The sequence below is a fragment of the Hylobates moloch genome, unplaced genomic scaffold (genome assembly GCF_009828535.3).
Source record: "Hylobates moloch isolate HMO894 unplaced genomic scaffold, HMol_V3 SCAFFOLD_11, whole genome shotgun sequence".
In the NCBI taxonomy this organism is placed as follows: domain Eukaryota; kingdom Metazoa; phylum Chordata; class Mammalia; order Primates; family Hylobatidae; genus Hylobates; species Hylobates moloch.
In genome coordinates this window covers 49,885,387-49,902,137 of record NW_026652286.1, presented here as the reverse complement: position 1 = coordinate 49,902,137, position 16,751 = coordinate 49,885,387, and the positions used below count along the sequence as shown (strand labels likewise).

The following is a 16,751-nucleotide window of genomic DNA, read 5'->3' as shown; positions in this document are numbered from 1 at the left end:
GAACTGGGCTGCACAGCAGGAGGTGAGCAGCAGGTGAGTGAGCGATACTTTGTCTGTATGTAAGCCACTTCCCATGGCTCACATTACTGCCCAAGTTCTATCTCCTGACACGTCAGCAGCAGCATTAGATTATCATAGATGCGTGAACCCTTTTGTGAACTGCACATGTGAGGGATTTAGGTTGCACAGTCCCTTATGAAAATCTAATGCCTGATGATCTGTCACTGTCTCCCATCACTCCCAGATGGAACCATCTAATTGTAGGAAAACAAGCTCAGGGCTCCCACTGATTCTATATTATGATCAGTTGTATAATTATTTCATTATATACTACAATGTAATAATATTAAAAATAAACAGCCTGGCCAACATGGCGAAAACCCCGTCTCTACTAGAAATGCAAACATTAGCTGGGTGTAGTGGTGAATGCCTGTAGTCCCAGCTACTCGAACTGAGGCAGGAGAATCGCTTGAACCCCAGAGGTTGAGGTTGCACTGATCTGAGATCTGCCATTGCACTCCAGCCTGGGTGACAGAATGAGACCCTGTCTCAAAAAAAAAAAAATACACACACACACACACACACACACACACACACACAATAAAGTGCACAATAAATGTAATGAGCTTGAATCATCCTGAAACCATCTCTGCCCTGGTCTGTGGAAAAACTGTCTTCCACAGTACTGGCCCCTCGTGCCAAAAAGGTTAGGGACTGCTGTTACAGAGCACAAATGAACTGAATTCTTCTTTGACAACATCACTGTAAGCCTGGGTATAAAAAAAATTTCAACAGGCAAATATGGGGAGAACTGTGGGGTAGGAGGACTTTTTTTTTTTTTCTTAAAACAGAGGGTACTACATGAGAAAATACTGGAAATACATTTGAAGAATAAATATAAAAGTTCCTCTACGGCCAGGCGCGGTGGCTCATGCCTGTAATCCCAGTAATTTGGGAGGCCGAGGCGGGCGGATCACCTGAGGTCCAGAGTTTGAGACCAGCCTGACCAACATGGAGAAACCCCGCCTCTGCTAAAAATACAAAATTAGCTGGGCGTGGTGGCGCATGCCTGTAATCCCAGTTACTGGGGAGGCTGAGGCAGGAGAATCGCCTGAACCCGGGAGGCAGAGGTTGCAGTGAGCCGAGATCACACCATTGCACTCCAGCCTGGGTAACAAGAGCGAAATGCCATCTCAAAAAAAAAAAAAAAAGGTTCCTCTATTTGTGAAGTTTCATATTTTTTATAAACTTATAAACTCAAATAATAAATTTATATATGAAAATCAACCCTGCCAGAAATATATGATGTTGATGGTTATTTGTGTATTGCCACTTCCAAACCTATAATTTTGTAAGTACAGTTAACTGTTGTCAGTGTGATTAGAGTATAGTGAATGATGTAGCTGGAGAGGTAGATTGAGTTCAGATTATGGTGGATATCATAGGTATGTCAAGAGATTTGGATTTTAGAGAAAATGAAGTCACAAGATGTTTGTCAACAGAACAGTGACATAATTTCATACAAGATTTAAAAAGATACCTGGCCAGGCGTGGTGGCTCATGCCTGTAATCCCAGCACTTCTGGGAGGCTGAAGTGGGTGGATCACTTGAGGTCAGGAGTTCAAGACTAGACTGGCCAACATGGTGAAACCTCATCTCTACTAAAAAAAAAATACAAAAATTAGCCAGGCATGGTGGCACATGTCTGTAATCCCAGCTACTTGAGAGACTGAGGCAGGAGAATCACTTGAAATTGGGAGGTAGAGGTTGCAGTGAGCCAAGATTGTACCACTGCACTCCAGCCTGGGTGACAGAGTGAGACCCTGTCTCAGAAAAAAAAAGAAAAAAAAAAGATACCTAAGTAGTCTGAAAGGTGGCTGCTTCTTTCATGTTGTGTGGAACAAATTATATCCCACAGTAGGCATAGCTTGGGAGAGTAAAATCAAGAAGGTAAGGGTAGAGCAGGGTGTATTAAGATTGGTTCTCAGAACACCAGAATGATAATCACATCATGTGCTTGCAGATACCTAGGCTCCAACAGAGATCTACTAAGTAAGAATTTCAAGGAGTAGCCAAAGAATCTGTATTAAACTGCTAATGGCCATTGGGTTGTCTCCAATTTTTAATATTAGAAACAATGCTTGTTATGAACATTTATGTAAAAATTTTTTCGTGGACATATGCTCATTTCTCTTGGGTATAGCTAGGAAAGGAACTGCTGGTTCAAGTAACTTTATGTTTATCATTTTGAGGAGCTATCAGACTGTTACATGCAGATCCACAACTTTGCAATTCCACTAGCAGTGGCGAGGGTTCTGCTTTCTCCATATCCTTGTCAACACCAATTTCAAGCCGTCACTGTGGGTGTGAAGTGGTATTTTTTTCTTTCTTTCTTTTTTCTGAGACAGGGTCTTGCTTTGTTGTCCAGGCTGGAGTGCAGTGACATGATTACAGCTCACTGAAGCCTCGACCAATTCTCCCATCTCAGCTTCTCAAGTAGCTGGGACTACAGGTGCACGCCACCACGTCTGGCTATTTTTTTTTTTTTTTTGGTGTATTTTGTAGAGACAGGGTCTCGCCATGTTGCCCAGACTAGTCTCAAGCTCCTGGACTCAAGCAGTTCTCCCGCCTCAGTCTCCCAAAGTGATGGGATTACAGGTATGAGCCACTGTGCCCAACCATAAAGTGCTATTTTATTGTGGTTTTCATTATTTCTTTCTTTTTCTTTTTTTTTTTTGAGACGGAGTCTTTCTCTGTTTCTCTGTCCCCCAGGCTGGAGTGCAGTGGCGTGATCTCGGCTCACCGCAACCTCCACCTCCTGAGTTCACGCCATTCTCCTGCCTCAGCCTCCCGAGTAGCTGGGACTACAGGCGCCCGCCAACATGCCCGGCTAATTTTTTTGTATTTTTAGTAGAGACGGGGTTTCACCGTGTTAGCCAAGATGGTCTCGATCTCCTGACCTCGTGATCCGCCTGCCTTGGCCTCCCAAAGTGCTGGGATTACAGGCTTGAGCCACCGTGCCCAGCCAATTTTCATTATTTATTTCTTGATGATCAATGATGTTGAGTATCTTTTCATTTGCCTGTTGGCTATTTGCATATTTTCTTTGGTGAAATGCCAATTATTTGTCTTTTTTATTATTGACATATGTTTTTGTAGAGCACCCGATCCTGTTGCTGTTTGGGGTGCCATTATGTAACCCACATGGACCTATGAGACTGAATATAGGGGGTCAAACGCAGAAATAAAAGACAAGAGACAAAAGAGTATATTTGGAAGAAGGGGTTGGGGGCACCTTGCCTCTAGTGGACAAGGGCCCTGAGCTTTACACAGCCCTCCATATTTATTAGGCAAAAGAGATAGCAAGAAGTGGAGGTGGGTTGGGGGTGGGTGTCGGCAGCAGTTTGATTCACAGCAGGCTTGTAAGACTGCGTTCTTCGAACAATAGGTGCTAGATTTCTCAATAGATAACTTTAAGGAGCCCAGCGCCAGGGAGTGAGGCCCTCAGCAAACCTTTTGGTGGCAGGGCAGTATGAGTTTGCCCACATTCTGCATTCATGATAAACGGTTTGCTGTTTGATCATATAGCCTCCAGTGGAATGCTGAGTTGGTCATGATCCCTTTGGCCTTTTCAGCTCCCAACATGTTTTTAACATATTCTAGATGAATCTCTTACTGGATATATTTTTTCCTATTTTGTAGGTTGTCTTTGACTTTCTTTTCTTCTTTTAGGTACAGGGTCTTGCTCTGTTGCCTAAGCTGGAGTGCAATGGCACAATCAGCTTACCACAGCCTCAAAATCCTGGGCTCAAGTGATTTTCCCACCTCAGGCTCCTGAGCAGCTAAGACTACAGGTGTGCATCACCATGACTGGCTATAAAAAAGAATTTTGTAGAGATGGGGTCTCACTATTTTCCCAGGATGGTCTCAAATTCCTGGCCTCAAGTGATCCTCCGGCCTTGGTCTCTGAAAGTGCTGGGATTACAAGCATGAACAACTGTGCCCAGACTTGATTTTCTTTCTTAAGCCCCACATTTGGACTGATGGTCTTGACTTTTTGATACATGTTTTTGTAAAGCACACAAGTTTTTAATTTTGATGAGGTCTATTAATTTATTTTTCCTTTTGTTGCTTGTGGATTTGGTGTTATTTCTAAGAATCCATTGCCATATCCAAGGTCTTAAAGATTTACCCTTGTTTTCTTCTAAGAGTTTTACAGTTTCAGGTCTTACAAATGTAGTCGTCTGAAACATTCTGAATTGTTTATATGGAATGAATTAGGGGTTCAACTTCATTCTTTTCTATGTGGATCTCCAGTTTTCCCAGCATCATTTGTTGCAAAAACTATTCTTTCCCCATTAGATGGTCTTGGTATGTTTATTTTAAATCAATTTACTCTAGATGTATAGGTTTATATCTGAGTCTCCATTCTGTTCCATTGACCCAAGTGGCTATTTGTTATTCAGCCTGACTACTATAAAAAATACCATAGATTGGTAACTTAAACAACAAAAATTTATTTTTCACAGTTCTGGACCTGGCATATCCAAGATAAGGTGCTGGCCTGACTGGTGTCTGGTGAGGGCTTTCTCCTTGGGTTGGAGATGTCTGCCATCTCTCTGTGTCTTCACATGGCCTCTCCTTGGCATATGCGTGTGAAGAGAAAGAGCTCTCTATTTCTGTTCTTATAAAATTACCAGTTTTATCACATTAGGGCCCCACCCTCATGACGTTGTTTAACTTTAGTTAACTCCTTCCTATAGGCATTATCTCTAAATACAGTCACATTAGGGGTTAGGGCTTCAACATATGAATCTGGGGGAGACACAGTCTGTCATATGTCATTACTACACACAATCTTGATTACCGTAGCTGTGTAGTAACTTTGGAAGCCAGGAAGTGTGAGTCCTTCAAATTTGTTCATCATCTGAAAAACTGTTTTGGATATTCTGGGTTCTCTGAATTTCCATATTAGTATTAGGATCAACTTGTCAATTTCTGCAAAGAAGCCAGCTGGAATTTTGATGGAGAGTGAATCTGTTAAATCTGTACTTCAACTTAATGAGTACTGGCATCTTATTGATATTAAATCTTCCAATCCATGAATGTGTTTTCTTCCCATGTATGTCTTTTAAAATTTCCTTGAACAATGTTTTATAATTTTCTTTTCTTTTTTTTTTTTGAGATGGCGTCTCACCCTGTCGCCCAGGCTGCAGTGCAGTGGTGCGATCTTGGCTCACTGCAAGCTCCGCCTCCCAGGTTCATGCCATTCTCCCGCCTCAGCCTCCTGAATAGCTGGGACTACAGGCGCCCGCTACCACACCCAGCTAATTTTGTTTTTGTATTTTTAGTAGAGATGGGGTTTCACTGTGTTAGCCAGGATGGTCTTGATCTCCTGACCTTGTGATCCACCTGCCTTGGCCTCCCAAAGTGCTGGGATTACAGGTGTGAGCCCCCGCGCCCGGCTATAATTTTCATTCTTGTATTTCTTTTTAAGAAATCTCTAAATAGTTTCTGATTCTATTGTAAATAGAGTTATTGATATCATTTTTTGCTGTTTGTGTATTTTGTTTTGTTTTTTTGAGACAGAGTTGTGCTCTGTCGCCCAGGCTGGAGTGCAGTGGTGCAATTTCAGCTCACTGCAACCTCTGCCTCCCAAGTTCAAGTGATTCTCCTGCCTCAGCCTCCCTAGTAGCTGGGATTACAGGCACGCATCACCATGCCCAGCTAATTTTTTGTATTTTTTAGTAGAGATGGAGTTTCACCATGTTGGCCAGGCTGGTCTTGAACTCCTGGCCTCAAGTGATACACCTACCTCGCCTCCCAAAGTGCTGGGATTACAGGCAGGAGCCACCGTGCCTGGTCTGATTTCATTTTTGGATTGTTCATTGATAATGTATAGAATAACATGATTTTTGAGTATTTATCTTGTATCCTACAAATGTGCTTAACTTGTCTATTTGTTCTAATAGCTTTATTTGTGGATTCTTTAGGATTTCCTATATACAAGATCAGTAATTTAAGATAGAGCTTGTTTTACTTCTTCCATGCCAATCTGGATGCCTTTTATTTTTTTCTTGACACATTGCACTGGCTACAACCTCCAGTATAATATTAAATGTAAGTGGATATAGCAAACATCCTTGTCTTGTTCCTGACCTTAGGAGGAAGGAATCAGTTTTCAGCATTCCATATATTAGATATGGGTTTTTCATAATGCTCTTAATCAGGCTGAAAAAGTTCCCTTCTCTTCCTAGTTTATTACTTTTAACATGAAAGAATATTGAATTTTGTCAAATGAGTTTTCTGCATCTATTGAGATGACTATGTTGTTTCTTTTATTCTGTAAATATATTACAATATATTGATTTTTAGATTTTAAGCCAATATTGCATACTTGGGATGAATCCCACTTGTTTATGGTGTATAATCCTTTTTATATGTGGCTGGAACTGGTTTGCTAGTATTTCATTGAGGATTGCTGTGTTTGCTAGATTCACGTGAGGTATTGGGCTTTCCTTGTGATATTTTTCTCTATCTTGCTACTAAGGAAAATCTGTCCTCACAGAATGAGTTGGGAAGTGTTCCCTCTCTTCTAGGTTTTGGTATGAATTTGTGAAGCATTGGTATTAATTCTTATTTCAACTTTTGGTAGAACTGACCATGAAGCCATCTGAATCTGAGCTTTTTTTCTTTTTTGAGGGGGGTGGGGCCAGGGGCAAATTTCAAATTCCCCATTCGATTTTTTTTTTTTTTTTTTTTTGAGATGAGTTTCACTCTGTCACCCAGGCTGAAGTGCAGTGGCCCCATCTCAGCTCGCTGCAACCTCTGCCTCCTGGGTTCAAGCGATTCTCCTGCCTCAGCCTCCTGCGTAGCAGGGATGATGGGTGTGTGCCACCACACCTGGCTAATTTTTGTATTTTTAGTAGAGACGGTGTTTCACTATGTTGGCCAGGCTGGTCTCGAACTTCTGACCTCAGGTGATCTGCCCACCTCGGCCTCTCAAAGTGCTGAGATTACAGGCATGAGCCACTGTGCCCAGCTCCAATTCAGTATTTTTACTTATTATGGGTTCATTCAGATTTTCTAGTTGTTCTTGAGTTTCCATAGTTTGTGTTATTCTAGAAATGTATTCATTTCATTGAGATTATCTGATTTGCAGGCATACAGTTATAGGGTCTGGTGTGTCTCTTTTTTTTTTTTTTTTTTTTTTTTTTTTTTGAGATGGAGTCTCGCTCTGTCGCCCAGCCTGGAGTGCAGTGGCACATTCTCGGCTCACTGCAAGCTCTGCCTTCCGAGTTCACGCTATTCTCCTGCCTCAGCCTCTCCAAGTAGCTGGGACTACAGGCGCCCGCCACCATGCCTGGATAATTTTTTGTATTTTTTAGTAGAGACGGGGTTTCACCGTGGTCTCGATCTCCTGACCTCGTGATCCGCCCGCCTCGGCCTCCCAAAGTGCTGGGATTACAAGCGTGAGCCACCGCGCCCGGCCCGTGTGTCTGTTTCAAAGGTTCAGTTGCTGGGTGTTGTTGGAGACAGACTGGCTAGCCAGTGTAGCAGGAGTGTACTTAGGAGGCTCAGGGTAGCGACTATGCTGCAACTGGCATGTAAATACAGTATCTTAACAGTTTAACAGTCAGTACAGCCTTTCTGGTTCATACAAGTGAATATCAGGCCTTGCTGTACAGGATGTCAAACTGCCGATGATTATCCCTGTTCTGAATTATTTAATAATAAAAATTTAAAATGTAGACACATAGCTAAAAGACATAAAACATTATAATACAAGCTGTCCCCCATCCTTTTTTTTTTTGAGATGATGTCTCACTCTGTCACCCAGGCCAGAGTACAATGGTGTGATCTTGGCTCACTGCAACCTCTGCCTCCTGGGTTCAAGTGATTCTCCTGCCTCAGCCTCCCGAGTAGCTGGGATTACAGGCATGCACCACCATGCCCACCTAATTTTTGCATTTTTAGTAGAGACGAAGCTTCACCATGTTGACCAGGTTGGTCTTGAACTCCCACCTCGGCCTCTCAGAGTGCTAGGATTATAGGCATGAGCCACTGCATCTGGCCCCCCGCTCATTTTTCTTTTCAGTAAAAATCTTTACTCCATCAGAGAAACCAATCTTAGCCAGGCTTGTCAGAGAATAGACTCATGCATAAGTCTCAAAAAAAGATGGGTAGTATGACGGTGGCTCACGCTTGTAATCCCAGCACTTTCGGAGGCGGAGGTGAGCAGATCACCTGAGGTCAGGAATTTGAGACCAGTGTGGCCAACATAGTGAAACCCCATCTCTACAAAAAATATAAAAATTAGCCAGATGTAGTGGCGCTTGCCTGTAATCCCAGCTATTTGGGAGGCTGAGGCAGGAGAATCACTTGAACTCAGGAGGCAGAGATTGCAGTGAGCCTAGATCGTGCCACTGCACTCCAGTCAGGGCGACAGAGTCAGACTGACTCAAAAAAAAAAAAAAAAAAAGATGGGTAGTAAGACACTTCTAAAGGTGCCTTCTTCAATGAATAGAATTCTGTTGTAACACAGAATTCAGTTATTAAGACAAATATCCAGAAAATGGTTGGTTTACATCTTGTTTATATTAGGGCTTCCTTTTATTTTCATACATTTTCTCATTAAACTGTCTCAAAGAGAAGAGATTCCTATTTCTGTTGACACTTAATAGCTTTTTCACTACATGTAATATTATGTCCATATACCTTCAGCTTTTTTGAACCACCACGCCCAGCTTGTTTTAGCTTTTTTGAAGTGAGTTTTAGATAAACCTAATTTGCTCATCCTTGATTAGGAATTCCCCAAATTGGCTCTAAAATGGAATTCAGTTTGCCTCAATAGACATTTACTGAGCTTATAATATCCATTAAAAAAAAAAAAAAGCAGCCAGGCATGGTGGCTCATGCCTGTAATCCCAGCACTTCGGGAGGCTGAGGTGAGCAGATCACGAGGTCAGGAGATCGAGACCATCCTGGCTAACACGGTGAAACCCCGTCTCTACTAAAAATACAAAAAAATTTAGCCGGGCATGGTGGCAGACGCCTGTAGTCCCAGCTACTCAGGAGGCTGAGGCAGTAAAATGGCATGAAACCAGGAATTGGAGCGTGCAGTGAGCCGAGATCGCGCCACTGCACTCCAGCCTGGGCGATAGAGTGAGACTCTGTCTCAAAAAAAAAAAAAGCAAAACAAAAAATTGTGTAACAAATGCAAAGATAACATATGAAGGAGACAGAAATGTGTATAAATTTTGATAAAAGGCAGACTGGTACCAATGCTAATTGGGATTATATAGGAATAAACCATTAACTTTGAAAATTGAAGCATAATTGCATTGCATTTAGTTGAATGCAGTGTTTATAGAGTTCAATGAATTTTGAGAAATAAACTTGCCAATCAAGATATAGAAACTATCTACAAAGTCCCCTTGTGCCCCTTTCTAGTCAATACCCTTCCAAGCTCAAAGGAAACAACTACTTTGATTTCTATTGCCACAGATTAGTTTTGACCTTCATATTGATGGAATTGTACAGTACCTAACTCTTTTGTGTCTGCCTTCTTTTACTCAACATGTTTTTAAGATTCACCCAGGCTGTAGTGTATATCAACAGTGTGTATTACTCTGAGTAGTGTATCACAATTTATATTTTTCTGCTGATGAATATTTGGGTTGTTTTTGACTTTTTGGTATTTTTTAAAAATTAGCCATTAATTCTAATTGAGCAAAATATTTCCCCCAATAGGACATGAAATTTGAAATATCTTAAGAAATTTCTTATTCATAAACAAAGTTGAACCAAGTTAACTTAATGCTTATTTAAAGGCCTCTTCCTGGCAGTAGCAATAAATCAAATACAGGTTTTAAAAATAGCTACTCTTTTTTGCACCTTTACATTCCAGTCTGATAAATATAACTCACTTATATAACTACATAAATTGTCGTTAAGCTCTGTATTCCACAATTTCTCTTAGCCCAGGAAAGCAAGAAGAGATGATAGCATTATGGGGTGTGTGTCATTTATTTTCAAGAACAGACTTTAGTGAAGGAAGGCATGACTTAAACCTTGCTTTGTAGCAAAACACCTCTTATCTCTGGGTGGATATAACTTAATGATGCCAAAGGACTCTTTTCCGTGCCGATCTAGATTAGAAAAGGCAGAAACTCTAACCTTATTTATCAGTCACTCTTTGACTAACAGTGTGAGCAGTGAGAAAAGAAAACTATAGTAATAAAGCTTTATTTCTTTTTTAGAATGTTATTTCACAACCTCACTGGAATGTGGGAAGTGAAGTGCTGCAAAAGCTAGAAGCAAAGATAGAAAGTACAGGCAAGGTTCACATAATAAATCTTCCTTTTAGGTTTGAAGGTTCTTTCCATAGAAATTCCTTCACAAAGATACAATTTTATTTTAAAATATCCTGTACCTGGCTTTTATGTAAGATCAGTTAAGTAACCAGTATATGAAAGTCTTTGTATGTTTCCACAAAACTGTTGTTAAAACTGTATTCTGGGTTGAATTATTCCTTTTTTTTTTTTTTTTTGAGACAAGGTCTAGTTCTGTTGCCCAGGCTGGAGTGCAGTGGCAACTGCTGCTCACTGCAGCCCCTGCCCCTACATGGGATTACAGATGAGGTCTCACTACCTTGCCCAGGCTGGTCTCGAACTCCTTGGCTCAAGGGATCCTCTTGCTCGGCCTCCCAGAGTGCTTGGATTACAGGCATGAGCCACCCCACCTCGCCCAGATTATTCTTAAACTAGAGTCTTCAGGTCCCCAAGGTCAAGAGATACATACTTGCCAGTCTGGGAATTCTATAAAAATGTTTTAGTTTTGTGTTTCATTTCAGTAATTGCTTAAAAACAATATTTTCCCACTCATTAAATTAAAACTTCTTTGGCAGTGATAATTCATAACCATAAAGATATTTTCCTGAAGTAGGATTTTCTTTCTTTTTTTTTTTTTTTTTTGAGACGGAGTCTTGCTCTGTCGCCCAGACTGGAGTGCAGTGGCACAACCTTGGCTCACTGCAAGCTCCGCCTCCTGGGTCCACGCCATTCTCCTGCCTCAGCCTCCCGAGTAGCTGGGACTACAGGGGCCCGCCGCCACCACGCCCGGCTAATTTTTTGTATTTTTAGTAGAGACGGGGTTTCACCGCATTAGCCAGGATGGTCTCGATCTCCTGAACTCGTGATCCGCCCGTCTCGGCCTCCCAAAGTGCTGGGATTACAGGCGTGAGCCACAGAGCCCGGCAGATTTTAATTTCTTAAAAACTTTTTTATTGTCGTAAAATACATGTAACATAAAATATGCCATTTTAACCACTTTTAAGTGTATACTTCAGTGGCATTAACTACATTTACAGTGTTCTTTAGACTGTCATTTCTTACATCAGTATTTCTTACAGTGAAATTTTCAAAAGTATTTGCCAAGTTTCAAAAGAACTTTTTTCCTTTAAAAACGGTTTGTATACTACTCAAGACTATGAATCACTATTCAAGGCAATAAATTCTTCTTACAATATAGAATTTTTCTCTTGATAAATTGAGTATTCTTTCTTTAGATAATGGGAATAATATACACCCTTATGGTTTTTCCCCTTTTTAAAAGCTGGAAATGAAGAAAAAAATTCGGTGTTTGTGTGACCATTTTCCCTGTTACTCATATAATTATTTGCCCACCTATTTCTTATCTTTCTATAATTATAGATTTCTCTTTTTTACATGGTTTGTGTTGTACCTTGCTTCAAATTCTTTTTTTTTTTTTTTTTTTTTTTTTTTTTTGAGGTGGAGTCTTGCTCTGTCGTCCAGGCTGGAGTGCAGTGGCGCGATCTCGGCTCACTGCAACCTTCGCCTCCCGGGTTCAAGGGATTCACCTGCATCAGCTTCCCAAGGATTCCCGGGTAATTTTCATATTTTTACTAGAGACGGGGTTTCACCATGTTGCCCAGGCTGGTCTGGAACTGCTGAGCTCAGGTGATGCACCCACCTCGGTTTCCCAAAGTGTTGGGATTACAGGCATGAGCCACCGCGCCCGGCCAAATTCTTTTTACGAATTAGGTACTACGTAAGTTTTAAATGCACTCAGAAAATTCTCGAAGTAATAAATTGTAGACTAAATATAGCAGAATTCAGTCTAAATTATTGGAACTCCTTTTTTGATAACTAATATTTTTTAAGTACTCACTATGTGCTAAGGCACTGTGCTAATCACTTTACTGTGATTTATCTAGTAATACCATATGATGTAGGTACTATTATCACCCCACTTTAAGGAGTTCAAAGAAATAAAGAAACTTCCACAGTGTCATGAAGTAGTCCCGCTAGGACTCAAGCCTGGCTGAATCCAAAGCTCAGGCTTCTAAGCATAACGTGTACTGCTTCCCAGGCTGCACATTCTATTTTATATTATTGGTAGTTTCTCTCTGGGGTTCTTTGTGGGAATGTTCACTGCCCCTCGCCCCGCCCCGCCCTGCCCCGAAGTGGAACCCTGTCTTCTAACAAACTTTTCGCTGTTCCACCGTCTCCTGTCATGTTCGGCCTCTCAATGGAGTCCCAGCCCACACTCCGATTCTGGTCCCTGAACAGAGCCCCTTCCCCTCACACCATGGTCCGCTAGCAGAGCCTGGTCTCCTCAGACCCTCTTCTCCCAGCAGGGCCCCAACTCCTCACTCCGACGATTCCCCCAGAGTTCCGTTCCCTCGGATCCTGCTTTTCCAGCAAAGCTGCAATTCCTGTACCCAAGCAGAGAGCAATACCCCCCCGGCAAACTTCCACAGAGACGTCTTACAGAGGTCCCCGCCCAGCCCCTAATTAAGGGCACCTCTCTACCTTTCCCCTTCCCAACCTTCTCCCACAACTGTGCTTTCCTCCGCCCTATTCCCTTTTTCTGTTTATTAATTCTCCTCAACCTCTCCACCATCTCGTGGCCCAGTTTCAGGATTCCCCCGAAAACTCACCCACCGCACTGTCTCCTCAAAGTTGCGTTCCCAAACGGCGCAGTGCTCTCCCCGAACTTACGCTCCCAGCGCTGCTCCGGGATCTGGGCTCCCCAACTGCCCTTCGGGAATACGCCTTGCAGTTGAACAGCGCCCGAGGCCCCGCCCCCTCTGCGTCCATTGGCCATTGTTCTCGAGAAGTCCCGCCCCTCCCGCTTCCAGCCCGCCTCCCCGCCTCGCTTCCCTTGTTTTCATTCCCCCTGTCACACGAGGCAGTGGCAAGCCCGAAGGGGAGGAGAGAAGGGGGCGGAAAGAGGGCGGAAAGTGAAAGGCGCAGAGGGCCTCTCTGTCTCCCGTCTGACTCGGTTCTCGACTGCTCCGGGCCGCCAATGTATTGTGGGATCGCGGAGCCGTCCCTGAGACGCTGGGATCCGCAGAGGAGCCCACTTGAGAGCGCCTCCTGTCGTCCGTAAGGCTGCCCTGCCATCCCTCGGCACCCCAACTTCCCCCGCCCCCCCATCGCCTCCTCCTCCATCCTCCAGTTCAAAATGGCGACGGCGGCGGCAGCGGCGGCGGTGATGGCTCCTCCGGGCTGCCCAGGTTCGTGCCCCAACTTCGCTGTAGTCTGCTCCTTCTTGGAGCGCTACGGGACGCTGCTAGACCTGCCTGAGTTGCCGTTCCCTGAGCTGGAGCGGGTGCTGCAGGCGCCGCCGCCGGACGTCGGCAACGGAGAAGGTAAGCTAGGGGCCCGAACGCCCGGCGGGAAGCGGCCCTGGCGCGCTCCTGCTCTCCGCTCTTCACAGACGCCCTGGTTCTTCGTGGCTCGGGCCTCCGCGGCTCTGTCCTCCCTCTGGGACGCAACTCCGCCGGGCTGGTCTTCTCCGCCCAGCCCCCGGGGTCTTGGACAGTGGGGAGGCGGGGCGGAGGCCCCCTAGGGCCACTCGGCCGGGCGGGGAGCTGAGGTGGAGGCGTTGCGGACTACGTGTGGGCTGGAGGCGGGGAGGGGTCATTGTGCCGGTCGGCAGCCCCGGGGACTGCTTCTCCGCGGCGGAGGGCGGCCCCGCACCCCGTCTCCCCCTTGGCGGCGGGGGAAGGGGAGCGCAGGTTCCGGCCAGCTTTGCGCTTTTCTCCTCCTCCCCACCCTTACTCCCTCCCCTCCTCCCACCAGTCTTCCCGACCATCTCGGGGAAGGCTGGGCTCGGCTGCTCGGGACACCTCCTTATCTCCCTTCACCTGGGTGGGCGGGGGCCAGCGGACACTCAACTATCCCTCCCTCTGTTGGGAACTCCCCCGAGAGATTTATCCCTTTTCCCTTCCCCTCGAGGGCTGCTTTAACCCCTAAAACTCCTTCCTTGGAGTGGGGAGGTCTGCTCCTCCCCCACGGGAGGGGGTTATTCTCCATTCTCGGTAGGGGGGCGAAGTCGGTTCAGCTCCACTTTGGAGAGGAGAGGGTTAATTCCTCCTCCATAGTTCTCCTTCCTCTCCCCACCTCCCCCAAAATAATAGACGAGCATCTCCCCACTTTTCCAATCCCTTCCCCCTTCATCTTGGCAGCCGGGCTTAGGCGAAGAAGTCGTCTCCCTCCCATTTGCACGGTAGGGTGGGGTGGTTAGTATGTAGGCTGGAGGAGGGGCTCTGACGGAGGGGGAAACAGTTGAAGAAGGTGCTTGTTGCTCATGTTTCTCTCTCTGGTGCCGCTAGTCTATTATTGGTGTTCGCAAGTGGTGCTCCTTCCACATAAGGCCACCGCGCGGGTGCAGGGCGCATGCTCTGCCCGGCCCCATTGAAACTTCCTGCTGCTGCTGCTGGTTCTTTTGCTGGAGCATCTCAGCGCTGCGCCTACTGCCTCCAGCCTTCACACTGAGTGCTTATACTCACCCCTATTTATTCCCGATCCCTGCCTCTCCTTTTCTGGCACTTTTCTTTCCTCAGAGAAGGCTTTTTTGTTATACTCTGAGCATTGCCTTTATCTGGAAACAGCCCTTGGCTGGAGAAGAAACGTTTTCCAAATAGGTCTCTTTTTTTGTCCATATTAGCTGGCCAAAGTGGACTGGGTATTGTACAAGACAGATAGCTGTTTCCTTTCCAAGAAAGCAGGGTCGCTCTTCTATTCTCTATGTAAATGAAGAAGTTTCTGTTAACTGAATTTAATTGCATTGTTAGGAAGTGCCAAGTATGAAGTTCTTCAGAATATTACCTATAAAGAATCTGTATGATGTTATGGCTACCGAAGACTCAAATTAATACAGCAGTTATAATACAAGTCTAGTAATCTCTTCTTACCTGTCTGCATCCCCTCTACCTGTAACAAACTGGCTTACAAAAGGCTAATTTAAAAATTAGTACAAAATAGGAGGGTGACTAATTACATTATATAAAGGCTTCTCACAGAATTTATTTAAAAATTAAGCTCCCATTGTAGTAATTTCATTATCAAATTGTATTTACATTCTTTTTTATATTTTTTATTTTTATTTGTTTTTTTGAGACGGAGTCTGACTCTGTTGCCCAGGCAGGAATGCAGTGGCAGGATATGGGCTCACTGCTACCTCCGCCTCCCAGGTTCAAGCGATTCTCCTGCCCCAGCCTCCCGAGTAGCTGGGATTACAGGTGTGCACCACCATGCCCGACTAATTTTTGTATTTTTAGTAGAGACGGGGTTTCATCATGTTTTGTCAGGCTGATCTCGAACTCCTGACCTCGTGATCCACACACCTTGGCCTCCCAAAGTGTTTTACAGGCGTGAGCCACCAAGCCTGGCCCCTTTTTTAATTTTTAAGAAAGTAGTCATTGTGAAGTAGGATGCCTTAGTAAGTTGCTTTTAGGATGCCCTGGGAAGTGATAGTAATGTATCTCTCAGAGAACGAACTGTGGGCATTTGGGGAAAGGATGGCCAGCAAATTGTTTTGGTAATTTCTTTGGACCAAGTTGAAATGCATAGGTTTTCTGGGATGGCGTGGTTATTTTGGGTAGTATATGAGATTGCTTGAATCTACATTTCTTTTAGGTATTTTGACCACTGCATTTAGTTTATGTTAATATCACAGGAATACAATATTAGAGTCAGTTGAATTGAATAGTGGTTCACTAAGTAAAAATGTCAGGTAACCTGGGCTAAGAAGGATCATTTATTTCAGCCACTGCATTACCGTTGGTATAGAGTTGCTAAGGGGACTGATAATAATAGATCCTGTCATAAGGTGATCTTAGAATAATTATTAATTAATGTTACACAGTTCAGAACACTTGGCAAATGAGAAGTCTCTGCAGGTGAAATGCTGTTACTGTGCAGGGAAAAGATTTTCAGAACTTTGACGATGAACCACGGTATCATCATCAAAGTTGGCTTGTTGGGTGAACCTCTATCGTTTTATCAGCTATTACAAACTTTCAGCCTGTTTCAAATAGCTGATAAAATGATAGTGGCTCAGCCAACAAGATTTGAACTGAGTCTTTTTGGGAAAGAGTTGTGGTGTACAAGAGTTAAAAGACGTGGATTTAGTTCCTTGCAACTGTTCTCTGAAGTTGATAGTATTATTCCTATTTGGCAGGCATAGAAACTAAGGCTCAATAGATTAAGGTGCTTAAGATTCTATAGTTAATGGTAGAATATGATTTCCAACCCAAGTCTGAGTCCAGAACCACAAAATCCTATGCCTTGCCATAGGATCATGTTTTCCAAACTGCACCAAGGTACCCTAGAGCATTGTTGCCAACTCCATCTGATACAAAATTCTTACCTGTCCACATCCCCTCTACCTGTAACAAACATACAAAATACAAAAATACAAAAATTCTTACCTGTCCA

At 43.9% G+C, this 16,751-nt stretch overlaps 2 protein-coding genes across 6 annotated transcripts in view; one reads left to right on the top strand and one right to left on the bottom strand.

Annotated features, from left to right (window-relative positions):
* AAMDC (adipogenesis associated Mth938 domain containing) overlaps positions 1-13,118 on the bottom strand; it is a 62,939-nt gene extending 49,821 nt beyond the window's left edge. For 2 of the 4 annotated variants that reach the window (XM_032167005.2, XM_032167009.2), the window contains exon 1: positions 12,965-13,102. The gene's annotated coding sequence lies outside the window, so the exon portion shown is untranslated. Of the gene's footprint in view, positions 1-12,964 lie in introns of all 4 variants that reach the window. The other 2 variants (XM_032167008.2, XM_058446647.1) reach the window with 2 other exon arrangements.
* Positions 12,528-16,751, top strand: part of RSF1 (remodeling and spacing factor 1) — a 160,280-nt gene continuing 156,056 nt past the window's right edge. For both annotated transcript variants that reach the window (XM_058446643.1, XM_032167000.2), the window contains exon 1: positions 12,528-13,678. In XM_058446643.1, coding sequence (XP_058302626.1) covers positions 13,492-13,678 — 187 coding nt within the window. In that variant the 5' untranslated portion in view covers positions 12,528-13,491. The remainder of the gene's footprint in view (positions 13,679-16,751) is intronic.